We start from the raw sequence: 22,942 nt of genomic DNA on the forward strand, positions 1-22,942 counted from the left end.
TCTTTCGTTAGGTGTCCGAACGAATTCACAGGGGACCAGTGTCAGAACTTCGCAATGGCCAGCTTCTCCAGTATGTCTCTTTCCACTTCTCTCTTTCTCTGATTTGTTGTAGCACACTATGTGACACCTTTAAAGCAACTCTTTTCCAATTTGGAGCTTTCCTTCTTTTGCTATTTGTTTGAATGTTATTGGTGTCGATGCTAATCTAAACATAACTCACTGTGGGTTCAGGCAACCTCCAAATGTAAAGGAGGAGGGGGGACTGTGTCTGTTTATCTATTAGTTTCTGGAATATTCCATCCTCCTATTGAAAATTTGCAGCTGTAAACTAAAAAAAGGCATATTTCAAAGGGCCACTGATTTATTTTTAAGATTATCGTGTCAGTGGAGTAAATAGGTGCATAGGTTTAAATTTCTGCAGCTAAAGAGTCATTGATAGAGTCTCTATCCTCTACAGTCCCCTGCTGTAGTATAATAATATGTCATTGGGCTAGAACTACAAATCAAAGGATGTATTTTGGGTCAAGGCTATAGGACTATCAGTAATCCTGACTCCAAAATATGGTTGTAGTAATCTCTTCCTGCTCACCATTACTCCTTCTGTGTTTTAGGAGGTGCTGGGCAGAAGAGTTAATGAAACATGTCCACTTGTATCAATATGCAGATTTAGCAACTCACAGCACCAGACGTAACATAGGTTCTTACTTAGTTATGGCTTTGGCTTAGTTTTTGTTTGAGAACCAAACCTCTACCTAGTTCTTAAGAAAATGTTGAAGAAATGGAGGCATTTGTCACATTTTCCCTTCCACCTTCCATGTCCACCTCTGTTAGAATTTGGTGCATTGGTGCTTGCATAGTTCTTTAGCCTAATGTGGTCATCTGTGCGCAGTAAAATGAAGATTAGTAGAGGTACCATAGTGGTTCCTGACCCAAGGCTAAACTAATTAATTGAGGGTGCTGCTAATCACAATGTTGGCTGTAGAAACTTGTGGAAAAGCATCAAAGTAGAATTGCATACATAGGATTAGGCATTATCGTATCAGCTTCCAGGAGAGGGCATAACACTGTTCAGTGAACTAATACTAGTTTTATTTGAACTGGGGGACAAAAATCCCCGAATGGTAGTAAATAAAATATTCTGCAAGCTTTGCCAGCCAATCAATTTTTACTGCAATTCAACATTAATAGTTTAAGGAAAGGATTGTAGAACTCCAGTAAATGTTGTTCGTGAAATCCTGCATTCCTTGAGCAGTACTCTGTTTCCCAGGTTATGTTTCTTAGAGAGTTTAACAGTATCTTAAATGATATAAAAGGTAAAGAAAGGGAAAGAAAGATGGGAAAAGAAAAAAAAAGGTGGCTTCCAATCTACCTGTCAGCAGTTATATATGCTTACATTTATATTCATATCTCACTTTCTAATATTAACACCTCTTCTTTCCATAGTCATTTCTTTCTAATAATCAAATCCAAGGGTTACCAAGTCATTTTCTTTTATTCATAAACAGTCTATAAGGGGTTCCCATTCTTTATGTAGGAGTCTGTTAAGAGTACTCAGTAGCCAGAGCCTTAGAAGTGGGCTGTAGTCCATAAAAGTTCACACTATATAATAGATTTGTTAAGGAACTGCAGGACTTTGATAAACTATTTAAAAACAACGTCAATGTTATAAAAATACTTCTGCTATTCCAATATTTGCTTTGCTTTCTTGTAGATAGGATAACGCTCATATTCAGAAATATATGCTCTTTATGGCACAGTTGGTAGCTTCTTTAGACAATTACAGAAACATAATTTGTAAGCTTATGACTAAAATGACTTTTGATATTTTCATAATACAGACTTGTATGACCTGACTTTTTGGTCAGCCCACAATGAAATTTAAATAAAAAATCAAATCTAGAAGATAGTATTGGAATGAAGAAAATCATTTTTAAAAAGATTGGGGGAGGCGGGGGAGACCAAAGGCAATATTAAGATTTCCTTGTGTAACAGTACAATAGTTGTTCCCACATGACTAGAATCTCACTTATGAGTAAAATTTAAAAAATGTTTAAGATGGGGTGGAAAAGGTGTAGTGTATTGGCTGCATGTCGCCCCTGAGTCCTATTTGTATTCTAAAACTTCCCACCAACATTCACCTGAAGCCCTGTGAAACCCATTCAGTGTAAAGAAAATAACTGATACAATTTTGGTGTGATCTTCTACCCGCAAACTGCCCCAAATAACCAAACCACACCCACAGATGTGTGGGTTACCCAAAATCTTTTCCCCCCAAATCTTCATTTTTAGCCATAAATTGGCCAGAATTGTTGACTAGAAATAACATGATGTAACCTCCATTGCACCCAGATGTGCTGATGCATTGTGTTGGTAGAAGGGTCATAGGTGCAAAAATTAGTCTTTGCTCCCTGCACAGTTGCCTACCCTGTTTAAGACTTTGACCCTTTTGAATTGTAGTCAAGAGAAACTATTGGTGCATTTGTTTCATAATGCTTGGTAAAATATACATACAGTCGGCCCTTCTTATACACTGATTTTTTATACACGGATTCAAGCATACACGGTTTGGAAATGTTAAAAAAAGTATAAATTTCAAACTTCAAACCTTGATTTTCCATTTTTTAAATAATAGACACCATTTTGCTATGTCATTATATTTAATGGGACTTGAGCATCCACGGATTTTGTTACCCATGGGAGATCTTGGAACCAAACCCCAGTGATAACAAGGGTCCACTGTACAATAAACAATTTTTAAGAGCAATATGTTTCATATAACATATACAGTAATATTGTTGCAGATGTTTTAAGCACTAAACAAGGGAAGGAGTACAAATTAAGAAAAGCAATTTTTGGATTAGCTAAAATGCAACATAAAGCCACAATACTACTTAAAAGAGAGAACTATGAGTAGATTTTCATCTTTGGTCCTATTGCCATTTTGTGTGGATAAATTACCAAACACTTGTTACAGAATTGCATATGCAGCCATTTATTTATGGCTTGTTGCACGAAATTCTAATTTACCTCTGTATTTCTATGATTTCAACATGATGCTTACATTTTCTGTGTTGTAATTCGAGTGACATTTTATACAACAAGCAGTTTTCTCATTATTTTTGCAAAGATGTGTTCAGCATTCGTTGCAATTTTAATATGTATTTACTGTTTTTATTTGTAATTAAAGGCTATAAAAGCAAACAAAATAAAAAAGCGAATAAGTAAATAGAAATCATGATTTACATTTTATATAAATTTTATATAAATTGTATTATATTTGCTTTTCTCTCAGAATAAAGTAAGAACTATAAAATAAATGACACTTGTTTCTAAATTTCCGCAGTCAGAATATGATATTGGGTCAGTAGGTATCTTAGAAACAAGTTATATAACTATGAGATGACATTTGGCAAGTGAAACATTAAACCTCACAAACAGAAATAAAATAAAAAATAAATTTATCAATGTTTTTTTTAAAGAAAAAGAATCACATTACAATAATTTTTTATTACGGCACACGACCAGCACAAAATAATAAAATGTTTACAAAAAATTCATTGCATTGCATCCATTGGAAACAACATATTCTAGCATATTGAAAGAATCACATTAGTCTTCTACTGTTTCTCTAGCTAGTACTCCTATATTAAGCTTTGAATGTCTATGCGAGACTGGCATTTTGATTTCCATAAAATACTTCATTTAGTCATGAAATATCCTAAAGAACTGTAAAGTTGGAAGATGTCCCAAGGATAATCTAATCCAAGCCCACCACCAACACAGGAATCCACACCTAAATCATTCCTGGCAGATGGCCATCTTTTTTGAAACCTCCAATGAAAGAGAAGTCTCCATTTTCTGAGGTAATGCATTCCACTGTTGGACAGTTGTTACTGACAAGATGTTCTTTCTAATGTTCTGTCAGAACCTCTTTTCTTGTAATCTGAGTCATTGATCCAAGTCCTATATTGTGAAGGAGAGAAAACAAACTTGCTTACATGTGACAGCCCTTCAGATATCTGAACACAGCTATTCTATTCGCTTTCTCTTTTCCAGTCTAAACATTATCAGATCCCTTGTCTGTTCGTTTTAGGGTTTAATGTTTTGGTTGTTACCCTCTGAACATATTCCATGTTGTTAATACCCTTCTCAAACTGTGATGCCAAGAACTGGGCACAGCATTTCAGGTGAGGACTGACAAAAACAGATTTGAGTGGCACAGTACTGTATGTTACTTTGATCTGGACACAATAATTCTCTTGATGCAGCCTACATTTACGTTAGCTTTCTTTCTTTCTTTCTTTCTTTCTTGATTGATTGATTGATTGATTAACATGTTTTGCTTTCAATCTGTTAAGATGGTAAATATTGCTATAAAGCTAGGTATCACCCATCCCATGTCTGCACTTCTGATTTTACCTGCCTAAATGAGAAACTTAATTAAATCTTCAGTTCATCCCTCTGGAAATGTGATTTGGCCATTTTTGCCCTGTTCCCCAAACTTGAATGTGGATTCCATCTTCTCAGAATCCTGATTCTGTCTTCTGAGAATATGAAATTTTCCCCAGTTTGGTGTCATCTGTAAATATGAGCATCTCTGTATTCTTTTATCCAAGCCATTTATAAAGATGGCAACAGTAGGCCCAGGACAGAACCTTGCAGCACTTATCATTTTTCTCTAGGAGAATGGAGGACCATTATTAAGTGCTCTTGGGTCCAGACCCACCAACAGGCTACAAATCCACCTCTCATCGTTGTCTTCAAGAATATCATGGGAGATCTTACCAAAAGCCTTATGAAATTACATCAGTAATATTTCCCTAATCTACCAGATTTCTGACTAGTTGTATATAGATCAATTATAATCCCCTTTATGTATCTTCTATCAAAGGTGTACTGTCATCAGCGCCACTATCTGCTCCATGTTTTTATGTATTTTTTCCACTCCCAAATTATATGTGGATTGCTCCACTCAATTGCTCAAAAAACAAATAGAAACAGTTTGCACAGCAAACAAAAAATATATGGAAACAGCATGCTGAAATGATGTGTCCCCTTATATTTTCTATTACTCCCTCCCTCTTTTCTGACCAATGCGATTTTAGGATGCATCAATAGAAGTATAGTGTCTAGATCAAGGGTAGTAATAGTCCCACTTTATTCTGCTTTGGTCAGGCCCCACCTGGAATATTGTGTCCAGTTCTGGGCACCACGATTCAAAAAGGATGTTGAGAAACTGGAGTGTGTCCAAAGGAGGGTGATTAAAATGGTGAAATGTCTGGAAACCATGCCCTTTGAGGAACACCTTAGGGAGCTGGGGCTTTTGAGCTTGGAGAAGAGGTGATATGATAGCCCTGTTTAAGTATTTGAAGGAATGTCATATTGAGGAGGGAGCAAACTTGTTTTCTGCTGCTCCAGAGACTAGGACCCGGAGCAATGGATGCAAGCTGCAGGAAAAAAGATTCCACCTCAACATTAGGAGGAACATCCTGACAGTAAGGGCTGTTCGACAGTGGAACACACTCCCTCGGAGTGTATTGGAGTCTCTCTCTTTAGAGGTCTTTAAACAGAGGCTGGATGGTCATCTGTCAGAGATGCTTTGATTTAGATTTCCTGTATGTCAGGGGATTGGACTAGATGGCCCTTGTGGTCTCTTCTAACTCTATGATTCTATGATTCTATGTTGTGTTTCTCAATTCTTCTTCACTGAAGTATCAAATTGCAAAGCCTTAAAAAATTTTCAGTTTGCCTGCTTGCAGTTGAAGACACCCATGAAAGTTCTGAATTTCACTTTGAAGTCTGTTTCTTATACATGTTCATTTTAAATCTCAGCTTGTCTGAAATGTCTTTAATTAGCTACCCTTGTTTCTTTAGACATCCCCAACTTTTCTTTTGTGTTAGAATTGCTTTTGATAGTGCTTTCAGTATCCTGTCTTTAGGAAGTTCTATACATCATAAACTGTCTTATTAAAATCAGCTTTTTTAAAGTCCACAGTCTGCATCTGAGGACACTTAATTTCCCCTTTCCTTTGCATAGTGAATGCAAAGAGGAGGTGGTCACTTCCACCCAAGATTCCCATAATTTACATCCTACTGACCAGTTCTGATCCTCTGTGTATGAGTCAGATCCAAGATTGTCCATCCTCTTGTAACTTTGTCCACTTTCAGCAAGACAATTAAAGAATTTGTTGGGTCTTACATTCTTGGTAGACTCTGACTTCCAGCAGGTGTCAGGGTAGAATTCAGAGACATAGCTGTGCTAGTCTGGAATATCAGCATGGAAAGGGATCTTGTAGCATCCTTAACTTTGTGAAAGAAGGTGTAGCATAAGCTTTCATACATTTGATGCCCTTAGATGCATGGAGGAAGTATCAGACATCTGAGGAAATAGATCACGACTATGAAAGGGAACAAAGAAAGAACAGTAGAGAAATGACCCACACAGCAGTCATATCTTTAAAGAAGCTAAAAAAGAATATGAAAAAGATTTTCTCTTGAGTAGTCTGACCAGTTCTCTCCGGAGTGTTTATCAGTTCCTATGGGTACTTGGACAATTATCAGCAAAGCATGTTCGAGTGGGAGAATTAGATTTTGCTGTTCAAGCTGCAGTGTGAAACACACTGCACTCTTTGAAGGTTAATTATATACTAATCTGTAAATGGAAGCTAGCATTTTTGTCTTTGTAAGCAAATTTGTGATGCAGTTAAAGATAGGTTATTGGATAATTGCACCCTGAGAACTGAGGTCTTACCCATGACTGTCTGCTATTAACCATGGAGGAAGAGAATTGGGGTGAAAGTGCAGGTGCATGGAGAATAAGTTGTAAGTGAGCATGCCAGTGGGAGCTGGTAGAAAAGCAATGGCAATTGTCCAGATCTCCTGCCATTGTTGAACTGCAACTCCCAGCATTCTTCCACTGTCTATGCTGGCTGAGACTGCTGGAAATTGCAGTACAACAACATCTGGGGTTCCACACAATTCTGACCCTTGCTGTGTAATATGTAGCACAGAAATTAAGACTTTAACAATTTCCATGCTTTCTGGGGCATTAATGTGTTTTAAAACTGCTTTAACCTTGAAATGGCTTTTAAAGAGTATATGTTTCAGCACACACACACGTTTCTATGGTGGAAAGGCATTCATTCTAGAAAAAAAGGCATTCACTGATTTCATTCAAGCAGGAATGCCAAAGGTGGGCCCTTTGGGGAATTCCGTGTATGCTCGTGTCCCATTGGAAACAATGGAGAGTGCATGCTTAGGGTACCATGAGCGCACACACCATATACTTTATTGTCGTGTGGTTTCAGCGTAAGCTTGAAGCTGCATATTGTGCACCCGCATACGGCACGGCTGCACTAATTGTGGTGTATATATATGTGAGTGTGTGTGTATATATGTATATATGTATGTATGTGTGTACACACACACACACAGAGTGGACCCTTGGCTTACATGGGGGGATCCGTTCCGGATCCCCCCACATAGGCCAAAAAAGTGTAAGTTCGAGTCCCATTCGATTGAATGGGGCTCGTGCTCGTGTTGCGGGAGAGCGTGTGCACCGTGGTGCACCATTCACTCTCCCATTGCAGTTTCTGCATAAGCTGGAAGCCACGTGTGCGGTGCCTGCCTATAGCGCAGGCGCACTGTATATAAAAAAACAGAATCTCCAATAAGCTTCAAGTGAGGGTTACAAGTTTGGTGCCCTCATGAACCTGGAATATTGTGTCCAGTTCTGGGCGCCACAATTCAAAAAGGATGTTGAAAAACTGGAATGTGTCCAAAGGAGGGCAAGTAAAATGGTGAAAGGTCTAGAAACCATGTCCTATGAGGAACGACTTAAGGAGCTGGGGATGTTTAGCCTGGAGAAGAGAAGGTTAAGAGGTGATATGATAGCCCTGTTTAAATAAGGGATGCCATACTGAGGAGGCAGCTGACTTGTTTTCACTTGCTCCAGAGACTAGGACCCGGAGCAATGGATGCAAGCTACAAGAAAAGAGATTCCACCTCAACATTAGGAAGAACTTCCTGACAGTAAGGGCTGTCCGACAGTGGAACAAACTCCCTTGGAGTGTAGTGGAGTCTCCTTCCTTGGAGGTCTTTAAACAGAGGCTAGATGGCCATCTGTCGGAGATGATTTGATTTGGATTCCTGCATGGCAGAGGGTTGGACTGGATGGCCCTTGCGGTCTCTTCCAACTCTATTATTCTATGATTCTATGAGATTGAAAGCAGACTCCAAAGCTGAATCATAATGTTTTCTTGTCATATGGGACCATGACTGGAAAGCCCATAAATGGAATTCTATTTCCATATCCCAAAGATATCTGACATTCCTACTTCCCTTATGATAGCTGGCTGTCAGGGCACAGCTGGATCAGTGAAGTAGCTGCCGACTGGCTTTTATAGCTGGGTCAGTATGAAGTGTTGTCAAATAGGGTAGGTGAGTAGGTTGCCATTCTGGAGAAGTGTTGTGGCAGTAGGCTGTATGGCTGTGTTTTTACATCCTTAACTGGCCATTCCATATTATCTAGGATTTTGCACCTTGGGAAGATACCTGCCACAGTTATGTAAGACCTCTCTGAGAGTGGAGGCAACATTAAACTTTGCTGTGGCAGCTTGAGTCCTCTTGGTGACTGTACCTCACTAGGAAATAGACAGGGAGAGCATATTCCTGTTTCTTCTGGTCAGCCTCTGAACAGCTTTCAGTATCATCAACCATGGTATTCTTCAGGGCCACAACACTGAGTTGGAACTTGGAGGCACGTTCCTAGAGAGACACACCCAGACAGCAGTGCTGGAGGAGTCCAGTTCAACTTTGACCAGTGAAATCTCTCTGAGCTCTGTTTTTTCTCCCATTTTATTCAACATCTACATGAAACTGGGGGGAGAAATTGTTTGGAGGTTTTGGGTGTGGTGCCACCTGTATTCTAATGAAACACAACTGTAGTTCTTTTTTTCCTCCATCCTAAGCCAGTGGCTGGCATCAGTAATGGAAATGATAAGAGTGATAAAGATATATCCAGTCAATACAGACTAGTCAGTCTAAAGGCAGATTAGGGAACAGGGATTCAACCTGTCCTGAAAACACAATTTAACAGATTGGAGGTATTCTTGGATTGGGCCTTGAGCCTGTAGGCCCAAGTTTCTGTGGTGGCCAGGGGTGCTTTTGCACAGTTGATGGTAGTGCAGCAACTGCCCATTCATGGAGAAGTCTGAGCAGGCTGTGGTTACACATGCCTTAGATCCTACTTGGATGATGTGGGGCTGTCTGAACAGAGTATTTGAAAACTTCATTTAGTACAAATAGCTACAACCATATTGTTAGCTGGGGCCATTTACAGTGACAGTACAACTCCCTTGCTACAACATTTCCATTGGCCACTGATCTCTTTCCAGGCACAATGCAATGTGCTGGCGTAGGTCCAGTCTGTCTGACAGATCATCTCCTCCCATATGCAGGGAGCCTGACCAGACTCTGAGGGAATCAGGAGAGTCTCTTCTCTCAGTTCCACCCCCTTTACAAGGCACAACTCGTGGGTATGGGAGACAGGTCTCTCTTGGCAGCTGCCCAGGCTCTGGAACTTACTTTCAAGAGAGGCTAGAATGGCTCTTTCCTTGCTGCCCTTCAGCTGATGGGCAAGGGTTTTCTTTTTTTCATTGTGACAGACTTTGAGGAACTAAAGAAAGAGTTTTCAGTAGCATGCTGTATCACTTACAATTGTGCTGTTTTCAACTTTTTCTTATCTTTAGTTGCTTATAATTCCCCCTATTATTTATGCTTAATATGTTTATAACTATATTGTATTTGAGCCACCTTGAGTCCCAGGGTTTTGTTGTTGTTGTTGAGAAATGCAGGATATAAATAAAGATAACAACAACAATATGGCTCTCTGACAATTAGTTTTATAATGAGCTTTAGGAACCCAAAAGTACTTTATGTATTATCTACGTAATCTTTACATAAATGCTGTATCATCAACTTTTTAAAATTAGTTGCAGGGGCATCCTATCCTTGTTTTTTTATTGCCTTCATTTTTTCTGGTGGTTCAAGAAGTGTGCTAAACATACTTGTATTATTGTCCATTATGGTTATAATTAAGTGGCATATAACAGTCATGTCTTAGCAGTGATTGAAAACCAAGTGATCCTGTGATTGCTCTAAAACAAATGCAGATGTAATCACCTCAAAAACCAAACCAGAATACACACTGTAAGGGAAATCGCAATATGGATTATATAACTGAGAGAACTGAGAGAATTTGGTATATTTTAAAATGATAAATTGCACTGATAGAAGAGAGAGCAATAATTTGAAAAATGTGGGTACTTGTTCTCAAGAGAGGAGAAGAGGAAAGCAGAAATTATTTTGGCTTGTAGGCTAGGATTGTTTCTGTCATTCAGTTCTCCCTGTTATCTGGCTTGATAGGCATTTTATTATTCATCTTAAGTCATTAACATACACGGAACCTAATGGAGTTTCATAGGCAAGAGGAGACATATGTTTGACCCTGAGGATTATATTACCTCCATAAATAATAAAGTACCTCCTGAAGTTTTCAGTACGTCCTTTCATAATGAAAAAGTTTCAGAGCTCTCTGCTATTGTGACACTTTCTATGCAAGGATGATGTTGCCTCTCTCTGCCAGCATTATGGTGTTTGATACTTTGTCCATTAGGTTTTAGATGTTCTAACTCACCCCTTTCACTGTAATATTTCTGTAATATAAATGTACCCTCACACCAGGTTTTCCAAACTTTGAGTGTATACTCCCAGTTGCTACTTCTGATAAATACCTGCTTCTCAAGGGGGAAATAGATTAGTTGGAAAAGAGCATTAGAAATTAAGGTCAATCTATTTCCCATACATGGCAGTTCTGATCTGGATACTAAAGAAGACCTAGAGGCTCGACAGATAGGCGGCTCTGTGCCGCCCATCTTTGCCCCGCATTGTTGCCGCAGCCACCAAATGGCATGGCAACAATGTGCTGCCAAAAAGAAACTGCCTAGAGAGGCTGCTTTTTTGCGGCGCCATAAATGGGAAAGGGTGCTGCCATGACACCACTTTCTGCCAGTGACGTCTGCACACTGTGTGGCATGTGCACCATAATGGTGGCCCCCATATGGGCAGGACTGAGCCATGATAGACAGGGCCGAGCCAGGGTTCGGGAGTGTGTAGTTCTTCCGTTCTCCTGAACCCTAATTTTGGCCCCAGGCCGCTGCAAAGCGGCAGTCTGTTCCAGGCACTAAATACAATTGTTAGTCTCAAATACAGTAGCATATGCAAGGGTGCGTTTAATCAATCCTTGGATAATCCCAGTGATGCAACTGAGTTATTCTGGCTGGGGCTCAAACAATTGTTTCTTACATTTCATTGAAAATTAAGAATGTTGCCTTTGTTTTAAGGTAAATAGCCCTTCACTCAGGAGGTGCCATGAACAGTTATCAGAGGCAGGACATACTCTTCCCTAATCATTCCTGGTTTGTGTATGGAATAGTTAAGAACCCATGATCTGTTAAAAAAAGAAAAAGAATGGGGGTAGAGGAGCTGTTATTTGACCTTGTTAGGCCACCCAAAAGTGTGGAGATCTATCTTTACACAGGCGGGTTACAAACCGCCATATAGTACGCGGCGAGCATGTACTAGGGTTAGGAAGGGGTGGTGCTTCCACACACCCCTAACCCTAGTACGCGCTACGCGCGCACAAAATGGCAGCGGCCGTTCCACATGGCCGCTGCCATTTTGACGTAGCGGACGCGCTGCGTCCGCACGTCACACCCCAGAAATGACGCCAGGTATTAGATTAGGACAGTTTCTGGTTGTGGCCTCATCTTGGTTATTAATGCAAAGATTAACCTTCTTTTCCTGGAAGACATTTCCTTCCTCTTGATTGTGACTGAAGGAAAACAAAATAGAGAAGCAATCAGCTTTCATTCTGCTTGGTAGAACCTGAACTCTGTTTTGTCAAGTTTCATTTATTTAAGTCTGTTCATCTTACCACTGTTACAAACTGTAGACTTTAAAGGTTGAAAAACATACCTTGTTTTGCTTAGCATTCACTCTCGAAAACCTTCTTTATTTCTTTGTGATACACTAGTTTACTACAGTACTTTTTTAAAAAAAATTGCTAGCTGGTGAGCAGTACTACCTGTAACTGCTTATGTTTTCTCAGTATATGTGTAATTGGAGCCTATGCAGTCTTAATGTTTAATGCTTAATATTTCTGCTTGCCAGAGAGAGCCATACAATACTAACAGGCATGCCTCTTCTTGAGGAAGTTTTAATTGCTTTGCAGTTTTCCTAGACACCTCTTTACATATAGCAGTACAGCCTTTTTAGTATTTGTGATGACAATACTGTTTTCTTTCTTATTGCTTCTGTGATGGTGACCTGAAAAAGGAAAGCTATTCTAACTGCAAAGTATGTTTATGTTATCTTAATGTTTTGACTTTTCTCTCTTATAAAACTGTTTCTCTTTTGTCTTTCTCTTCTTTGTTCTTTTTCTGCACTGGCAGAGCATCTTGGATTAGAATTAAAGGGTATGGATTAAACCATTCATTTGTTAATCAGACATCATTAAAACCTGCCCACAATCCTTCACATTATATATTTACAGCTTTAATGGGATGACCAAAAAAATCAGCCGTTCTGTTTTGTATCTTGCACAATGAGGACAAAAAATGTCCTACATTTACATTTTTGTAATATATGTCTTAGTTATAAAATACGTATATTCCTTATAAAACATCTGCATGAGCAGCACTTGCCTAATAGCCTTGATAAGCATACCAAGCTAGCTCAAGTGATATTAGATTCACCACATTTAACTTCAATCATGCGTTCTGTTTGTAAATTTCAAAAGCTGGAGAGGTCAGTTTGGAATGTCACCACCTTGTGCCATATGCATAGTGGACAAACACTCCAGTAAAGAACAGGCTGGTATTAAGGAAACTAGAAGTTGTAGCAAATCAACAAAGCCTCTGAAGGCTCTTGAAAACAATCAACATGGGAATTAAAGTCACATTTCTCTTCCTTTCTGATGTCTTTCATGTTCCAGAATTACAGGACTTATACCACTTGAAATGCTATGGTTACATCCTATAAAAATTTAGGATTTATAGTTTCATGAGGTACTCTTTGCTGCAGAGCTCTAATGCCTATGACCAAACTACAAACCCTGGGACGCCATAGGATGCAAGCATGGCAGATAAAGTGGAATCATAATGCTATAATTATGGAGTGTGAAAGACACTTCTGCCTTACAACATTTCATTTAATGTTCGTTTAGAATAAATTTGTTTATAAATATAGCTATATCGAAATTTATAATGAAACAGTACTGCAATAGCATGTACCACACACTAGTTCAGATAAGATTACATTAAGTTGTATCCGATTAACCCTTCCCAGCAGTGGAATAGTGCTTGTGAGTAGAAGGGGGAGCGAGCAATTCCCCTTGCTCTGTAGCCCCCATGAGAAACCCTCCAGAGCTGTAGTTGAGAACATCAGGAAGGAGGAAAGTTAGGGGAAATCTTTACTCATTACAATTGCCTAATTTTGTCTAGTCACCAGTCTTTCCCCTGCCCTTCATACAACATAATAGCAGAAACTGGCCTCACTTAAGATACACAGGCCTGTTACAGACTGCCAAAATAAAGCTGCTTCGGGTCTCTTTGGAGGTATGCTATTTAAATGACGCATGGGTCCTAAGCGTCCGGAGGTAGCGCCAAAGCCACACTCCATTCCTAAGCACTGGAGGGCAGCTTTGGTGCAGCTTCCAGATTCTTAGGATCCATGCATCATTTAAACAGCATACCTCCAAAGAGACCCGAAGCAGCTTTATTTTGGCAGTCTGTAACAGGCCATAGATTTCAAAAAGAGACAAATTCCAGCTCTTCAATTTAACAAACAATAAAGTCTTTGCACACGCATATCCAAAATCTGATGATGTCTCTTGGGTGTCTCCTGGAGAAAACCCCATGTTATCCTCCTTTCCTCCTGTGCTTTTCTGCTCTTCCTACTTCAAAGTGAGACTTTAAAAACAGCAACAACAACATATTGCATTATATGGCCCAGTTCCTGTATTCTTTTACTGTAGCATAAATATACACCAGCATAGTTATGCTGGACCCCACAATTGCAACATATCAGGTAAAGAACTTGAATTCTCACCCATTGCATGATGGTTGCTTAGTGCCCCATCTGCCATGCCACAAATGAGAGAGAGGAATTGTGGAACTGTTGGTGGAACTTATGATTGCATTTGTAAAACTTCAGAGAAAGTGTAACCATTTGAGCAATGGTTTTTATGCTAGGATAGTGCTGCTACAACAGGATTCTGCCCTAGACTAGAAGCATCATGATCCTGCTGCCATCTGTCTCTTGTCTCTTTGGATACCAGGGCCATGAAGCATTTATACGTGCATAAATAGGCAGAGAAATCATCCCTAAGGCCTGTTACAGACTGCCAAAATAAAGCTGCTTCGGGTCTCTTTGGAGGTATGCTATTTAAATGATGCATGGGTCCTAAGAGTTCGGAGGTCGCGCCAAAGCCACACTCCATTCCTAAGCACCGGAGTCCAGCTTTGGTGCAGCTTCTGGATTCTTAGGATGCATGCATCATTTAAACAGCATACCTCCAAAGAGACCTGAAGCAGCTTTATTTTGGCAGTCTGTAACAGGCCTAAGTTTTTTTTAAAAAAGAGAGGGCTGATGAGAAGGATGAAAGCCATCAATGCCCTGTCTTAGCACCCCTGGATAACCAAGTACATGTATTGGATGTGTTTTAGTAGAAAGGCCACATTCCACAGTTTGACCTGGCCTAAAACCTATTGAATCTAAGCGTATTTGGTGCATATTCAAAACATTTTTCCTATGTGCAGCAGAAGCAAAATGGGGCCTCCTTCCCCTCTAGAAACAACGCTTTGAAAAAGCGCTACTATACCGTTCAAACATCGGTTTCAGATATCCCACCATCCTAAATCATTTACCTTGTACATGCCAGCGTGAGTGCATCAGTTTAAGTTTCAACTGCTGTCTTTCATGAATTTTCTGTATGTTTTGTTTTATGCATTAGTAAAAGAGCTATAGTGTATTTATGCTGAATGTGTACACTCGTCCCTCCACATTTGCTGGGGTTAGGGGCACAGGACCGCCGTGAATGTGGAAAAACAGCAAATAACAAAAACATTATGTTGTACCTGAGAGAACACCTCTCTAGGAATTTCTAGGTCCTCCGGTGCAACTCTGTGGTCAACATCTGCCAGACATTGATATGGAATTGCACTGCAGGAACTACAAATGCCTAGTGGAGTGTCCTTTCTAGGAATCTCTAAGCCCTTCAGTGCAACATTTGGTTAAAGGTAACCACAGAGTTGCACCGGGAGACCTAGATAGTTCATTTCAGGACACTTACTCTATATATGGAATTCACAGGTCTATTTGACCTTGGTCCTAATGGAATTGTTTTTTGCAAAGTGACATTATATGGGAGGAGGTTTACATATCACACCTGTACATTGCCCATTACTAAAGTTTAAGCTATTCTAGCATCTGTAGGCTTAAAGGTTCACTTGTTATTGATTGTATAGGATTCAGTCCCAAGAATCTTGTTTTCTGCATTAGGATTTATGGCACATGAAACATTCAGAATATAGAATGCCTTTAAAGAAGGTGCAGTTCCCCCCATATTGATGGATTGACTAGCCCTTACAATGGGGATTAACAGAAGGAGTTTTAAAGACTTTCTGGGTGTTTTCTTGGGATCATTTTTAAGATTTCAGCAGAGTTGCGGGGGCATTGGGCAGATGGTCATTCCAAGAATGTGTTTATCATCCCCTATTGTTAATTTTAAGGGAAGCAACAGGATGGAAAGTATTGAGACTTGATTGATCTGCAGTTATTGGAAGGCACCCCAAAGTCTCTTTCTTCTTACATTGCATCTAGTCTAAATCCTGGTCAGAGGTCTTTACATGATCCCTCTTTCTCTTGGCTGGGTAATGCTGGTTTGTAAATTAAACTAGGAAGACCTTGGTGGAACAGAAGTGTTGAGGAGATTCAGTGTCTAAGGAAAACCCAGGTTATTCAGGTGTTGGAAACATGATAGTAAAAACATCAAATATATGTGTACAGGGCATACTCATAATGATACTATTATTAATCTTTCTGTTTCATTTATACTTTTTTTTAAGACAACGTATCATTTATAAATATTTTTGAGGACAGAACTACTGGGCCTGAGTAGAACCAGCCTAATCTTTATGGAGTGTTTGTCACTGTTTATAAATTTCCACAAAATTATGCAATTCTTTTGTCATTATGACTCCAAACTAACCTATGTGAGTTTATTGTCCCCAGTTCCCTCTCTTCAGGGAATGTGATGGAAACTAAGGCCTTCTTATCAAAAGAATGACTATCTCACCCTATATCTTGCACTGACAAAAATACTGGAACTGGAGGAGAGTGGGGTATTAGATTTAAGCTGCAGTCAACTCAACTGGGAGTAATATACTGTGAAGTCACTGGGGCTTTTTCCTGAGTATACTAGGAGGACTAGACTATAAATTATCAGTCCTTCAGAGGTGGTGCTTTTCTATTAATGAAAAGTGTAATGTAGAAAGTGGCTTTGAATTGACAGTGGAATAAAACCAGTGCTGCTGATTCAAATATAATTTCAATTATCATTTTGAACCGAAGATTTTTTCATCCCTTCTTAGCTTTCACATTTGTTGCTTTTTAAAAAGAAAGATATTTCTTTCTAGGTTGGCTGTTATACAATGAACATCCCTTGCCATCTTGTCTTTTCACCATTACCCACTGACTATATTTCCTCTATTACCGATGGATAACATTAATTCACATGTACTGGATTGCTCTTTACATGTTATTAGAGTGTGATAATTGGTTCGTTGTATGTAAATTATATGTGTATACATGGGCGTGTATGTGTTTATGAAATGAAAGTGTTACCCAACTTTTGTGCAAATTTCTTATAACCTAACTGAATTTAGAAGTATTTTTTTTTTAAAAAAAATAGCCCTTTATGGTCTTTCTGTCATTGCCCAAATCCATATAAATGTACACTGACACGTTTCTTTTTATTAAACATTTTTGGTCCCCAGTCCCCAACAGTTCTTTATTGTTCTAAAATATCATCATTACATAGTAATGAATAAATAACTCTTCGATCATGAATCTTTTCTTTTTGAACATGGTTTAGGATTGAAATTGAAATTCATAAATTCACATAAATAAACTTAGTTGTTTTCACTATACATAAAAGTTTAGTCACCAGTCTGAAATTTATTATTTGGCGCATTCTTAAAGAATTCTATTAAATCTGTCATCTTTTCTATAAAACCAAATCATGTATATAGCAATCCATGACAGCAATCCATCATAACAAAATTTGTTTGCTGTTTATGAGACTTTAGTATTCTCAGCTGTGAAAAAGAGATTGTCAGACATTTAGAAATTATGTCATTTACCTTGATGTTATAGAATTTACTCTTTGGTGCTTTAGATCAAGCATAAAGATTATGCTTATGGAGACTGACAATCTGAATGCAGTAGTGGGATGGAGGATGTTATGAATGGCATATATGATAGGCTGAATAAATGTTCAATATCACCCTGAAACCATTAATTCATTTTTTCCGTTCATTTATTTCTGACAAAAGCAATGGGACTTTTTTAACACTTGATTTAGTTTTAAGTGTGCAGGAGGTTCTTCAGAAAGACATTTCATCTTGAGGGATGCAAAATGGGAGCAATCATTCACTGTGTAAATACTAGTCTGCTTATATTTCTCATCTTTGGTTTCACAGAACATCTTTGTATAGTTTTAAGCATGGAAATTCTCCTGCCACTGAAAATCAGAGTAATATACATGGGTTCATATATATGTCTTTTATATGTTGAGAATTAATAATAATATAGGTGGAGGCACTGGCCGTGTGGTTTGCACAAATGGTGAAAGGGCAGCTGTTAGTCAGTTGCTAGTTAGATTAAGCTGCAAAATAGAAGAAGAGTCTATAAAATAAGCTGAGTAGTATTTTTAAGTAAAGGATGGGTGCTTGGGCTTTCCACCTCTTTCCAAGACATGGAGTTTTCCTACATATTTCACTAAGAGGTAGGTTTATAATAACCCTCCCATTCAAAGGGAAGTATGCATTTGTGATCTTAATGTTTTTGCCAGGAGTGGCAACCAAATTAATTACTCTGAGAGCTTAGTTGTTTGAAGGAAAGCACAGTATTTGTGCTACAGCCCCTTGGGCATTTTCCCATCCGAGACTAAAACTAAACCTGGAAGACCAAGACCGTCCAGTTAAGTTCATTTTATAAATCCCTCTTCACCACTTTCTCTTCTGTACCACCTAGATTTGGGAGGAGGGAATCTTTTGCAGACAACATTACCAACCAGCCACCAGTCTAGAAGGGTAACATAAGCTCTGGCCCAGGGAATAGTCTGATATTAATATGGATGGCAGGAGAAAGGCTCAAGGGAGAATTAACTTTAATGTATAAGAAATACTTGGAATAGGATTTGAGCTGTAAATTATTTAGGATATTTTGGAAATCTTGGTGGTCTGGTCATATATCACAATTGCTATATATTTTCTCAGGCCTATGAGTGCAGAAGTAGTTTCCTTTCTCCATATCAAAGGCACCAGATGCTGATAGTGACCACTAGTGAAAGCTCCTAGGGCTTGAGCCCCTCTTCCCGCAAGCTAGGGCCTGACCCATACATCACATGCCCTTAGTTATGATTCATAAACTATCCTATCAGTTGAAAGCGTAAACTGGAGAATATTGAATTTTTCACTGAACTCTTGCATTTGTTCCCCATACCCCAATAGAAAGCATTTAGAAGGACAACATTCAGGATATGTGTGATTGTTAGTCTCTAAAGAATGTTGAAATATGAACCTTTATATTTTTTTTCTAATTAATATGAATCAGGAAAAATCAGAGTAGGCAAGACGTTTTCCGAATACAGTGTATCTCTGCTTAGTTGTAAACTCTACCACATTCAATGACCAAGGAGTTTATCACATGGCTTAAAAACCCGACTTACCCCTGCCGCATTGAAGTCTCTTTTGGGATAAAGTTGGGTATTATCACACACAAAATGCTGCCGATGTTACTGCCCAGCTGAATGCTGGCTAACTTCTGGTTAGTAGCTGCACTCAGCCAGCCTCTTTTCAAAACCGGGGAGCTCCTGGCTTTGCAAATCAGTCAGCTGAGAGTGGCTTTTAGCCGGAAGTTAGCTGGGATTCAGCCTGGCAGCAGCAACAGCAGCATTTTGCATGTGACAATACTCAACTTTATCCTGAAATAGACTTCACCGTGGCAGGGGTAAGTCGACGTTTTAAGCCATGCAGTAAACTCCCAAGTTGGTGCAGGGCTGCACAGTAAATTTGGCATGTCTTCCTTTTATGAGATCTTGAAATATTAGTAGCACATCCCAGCCTTGATCCATACATAGATGTTGTGACAGTTCTACGTACAGAACACTGTAGGTGGTAGGACTCTGGGGAAATCATGGCTCATTTTTCAGCTTTTCATTGTACATAACCTGGGCAAACTAGAATGTTTTAGTACATTCAAAGTGAAAATATGAAGTCAGATTTTGATAGTTCCTGATTTCTCAGTCATGTGTAACACACAATGGTAATGAAACTGATGTAGCACATTTTTTTAATTATTTATTTCTTCTGATTTTGTACTGAATATTAAACTTCATAGCAGACTATACACTCATCTTTTAAACCCTTCACAGCATTGTGTGTGGAGTTGGTTGTTTTTGGTGGTTTTTAAAAACATGTTTAGACTCTTATTGTCTAATAGAAATAACTCACAACCCCATGGGTAGCAATCTCAGGTTTCACACTGGCCTGCCTACACAGCTTTTCTTCCCAAGAGCTTTCAAAGAATTGTGGGGTTTCTACTGGCTGTAAAAGTGCTCAGATGATTCTCAAAGAGAACCAAAGGCTTCTGTAAGTCTTTTGGCCATTCAGTTCCCCCATGTGATTTCAGTTGCGTGAGGGATGAAAGCTTGCAACAAGTATATTGTGCATTTCAGTTGGCCAATAAACGTATCACTGTATGAGGGAGAGGTGTATGTTGATCCACCACCTTCACTTATTGTATCCCTGTGCCAAGGCCCACTGCCATCCATGCACTGGAGGGCAACACTCTGAAGCAGGCTCTTTGTGGGAGTTGTGCAAGCTCCTTGCTTGATTTTAGGACTTTAAAAGGAGAGAGACTTCTTGGTGGCTGCTCCCAGGTTGTGGAATTCCCTTCCACAGGAAGCTAAGTTAAGTGGTTGCAGTGAGTCTTTTTATGATGTGTGTGCACTGTCCTGTTGTGGTCATCTTTAATAAGGTACTTTTTATGTCTTCTAAAATCAATGACATTTTATATATGTTGTGTTTTACCTTTATCATTAGGTTTTTAGCTTTAAGTTGTTTTAGCCTTGGTGTAAGGTGCCTTGGCTGCCATGTCAGGTGAAAGGCAATATATTAATTAATTAATTAAAATGTTGTAGAACTAGGGTTCTAAATCAGATAAGGAGACTACATATGTACAGCTAGCTCCCCACTAGGAGATGTTTGCCCTCCAAATGTGGGTAATGGGGTTTTGCTCAGGAATGCGACAGAGAGGGTTGGTGTGGCCAGTGTGCTCTTCTGCATGTGCCCATGCAGTTCTAATCACATGGAGGAACTACATGCCAAAACTAAGGTGGTTATTCCTGGGATAAGCCATCTTTAATTGCGATGCATATGAAAATCATGCAGATATCGCCCATTTAAACCCCCAAGTTTCCCCACATGTGATAAAGTCTTGGGCCCAAAATAAAGGCCCAGCTAGATATTACCCAGCATCATGTGTGGCACAACCCCAGTTGCTGTTGATAGAAAAGCCACTATGCAGTAGATAGTTTTCAATGGGAGCCAGTGGGTGTTAGGAGGGCTAAACACCCCTCTTTCCTCCTATTTCTCTGCTCTAAATTGTCCCCTTTCAAAGTGGCTGTTCCTTAACCAAAGCAGTGCAGCTGTGCTTCTGTTCTGTCACAAAAGCACCTAACACATATTTGCAGAAAACATTTATTTGGCACATGCGGCCTACTCCCCCCCCCCCCCCCCGCTATATTGATCAAGAAGCATGCAAGCAGTTTCATGATGAAAGAAAACATAAGAAAAAAAGAGTGAAAACTAGTACAGGTACATGTACATCTTTTGATGTCAGAAGAATTACTGGGCTTAAATATATTTTAGATGGCTCTAATTCTCTGGAAGCCCCCAACATTGTAGTCACTTAAAATGTGCTAGTAATACATAATATGATAGACATAGAGAGGCTAATATAATTTGTACAAAGCTTCTGTTTCAGGGTCAGTCTTGCCACTATATTTGTATTCAGTGGCATGATTCTTCTGTCATGTGAGCAATTGTAATTTAATAAAATGAATTAAAGCTAATAAATATAATTGGAGAGTCATTTGGAACAGACAAATATTTCATTAATTTTAAAATTAATAATATGTTTTCTGTAGCCATTTATTCTTTATATACCTTGCTTAGGTACTCCATTAATAAAAGCAGTCACCCTCTGTACCCTATTGCACTGTCCATACAACTATCATTGTCACATTGTGTGTGTGTGTATGTGCCTTCAAGTCACCTGCCAACCTATGGTGACTCCATGAAATACATGGAGTTTTCTTAGGCAAAGAATACGAAAAGTTGGCTGGCCAATTCCTTCCCATGTATGTATTAACCAGCATGGATCTTCCTTAGCTTCCAAGATGGACAGGATCTGGTGCCTTCAGGGCATTTGGGACCCTTCAGGGTAGATGGCCAAGAAAATTAGTAAGTTAGCTGTGATTTTTTTTTAATCTGCCTTTACCAATTGAAGCAACTTTCAGTCTTCTAATATCCATTTTTATACAGATACTGTTGTTGTTATGTGCCCAAGTCATTTCTGACTTAGGTTCATGGAACCTATCATGATGCTTTCTTGATAAGTTTTGTTCAGAGGCGGCTTGCCATTGCCTTCCCCTGAGGCCAAGGTCACTCAGTGGGTTTTATAGCTCAGCTGGGAATTGAACCCTGGTCTCCAGATCCATAATCCAACACTCAAACCACTATGCCACACTTGGTCTCTACAGATACTGTTATCTATCCAAAACCAAATTCCTGAATTTCAGAATCAGTTAAAGCAGATTTGGGGGGAAAATTAAGCCCAGCTTTTTCTGGGCTGATTTTTTTTTAAAGGAATGCAGCAGTAAGGCCAAAGTAATAACATTACATGACAAAAATAATTATTTATAAAACATCAGATAGTAGGGCAGCATATAAAACAGTAACTAAAGTTAACTTGATGGCCAAATAATAGCAAAGATATTGGGCTTGTGAAAGGGGAAAATTAATTTCTACTCATTCCCCTGATTTTTAATGGACATCACACATCTTTATCTTCACTGGTAGCCATCCATGGTCCAAACACAAATAGTAATGCATATTATTATTATTATTATTATTATTATTATTATTATTATTATTTTATTGTATCCCACCTTTCTCTCAATATAGGGACTCAAGGCAGCAGACAACTACAGTGCGCTCACGTCATATGCGGGCGCGCTTTACACGGCTTTCAGCATATGCTGAAAGCCACGCGGGGAGAAGAGGTGGCATGTCCCATAGGAATGATTGGGGTGTGTGCCCATGGCTTATGTGTGCTGCTGCACTGCCGCACCACCGCATGCACGAGGCCCATTCATTTAAATGGGGCTTGAACATAGGCGGTATTTGATTTACTCGGGGGAGTCCGGAACGGATCCCTCGCATGAAGAAAGGGCGAACTGTATAAAACAATACAATTTAAAAACAGTACAACAATAGTGCAATATATAAATATAAAATTTTAAAACCAATTAAAC

At 39.1% G+C, this 22,942-nt stretch overlaps 1 protein-coding gene across 1 annotated transcript in view; it reads left to right on the plus strand.

Moving 5' to 3' along the window:
• The window catches only part of NRG2 (neuregulin 2), a 186,896-nt gene that overhangs the window by 151,840 nt on the left and 12,114 nt on the right, over positions 1–22,942 (plus strand). Inside the window, exons 7-8 of the mRNA XM_042464379.1 lie at positions 12–70; positions 12,513–12,536. Of these exons, the coding sequence (XP_042320313.1) occupies positions 12–70; positions 12,513–12,536 (83 nt within the window). The remainder of the gene's footprint in view (positions 1–11; positions 71–12,512; positions 12,537–22,942) is intronic.

Source organism: Sceloporus undulatus, chromosome 4 (genome assembly GCF_019175285.1).
Source record: "Sceloporus undulatus isolate JIND9_A2432 ecotype Alabama chromosome 4, SceUnd_v1.1, whole genome shotgun sequence".
NCBI lineage: Eukaryota > Metazoa > Chordata > Lepidosauria > Squamata > Phrynosomatidae > Sceloporus > Sceloporus undulatus.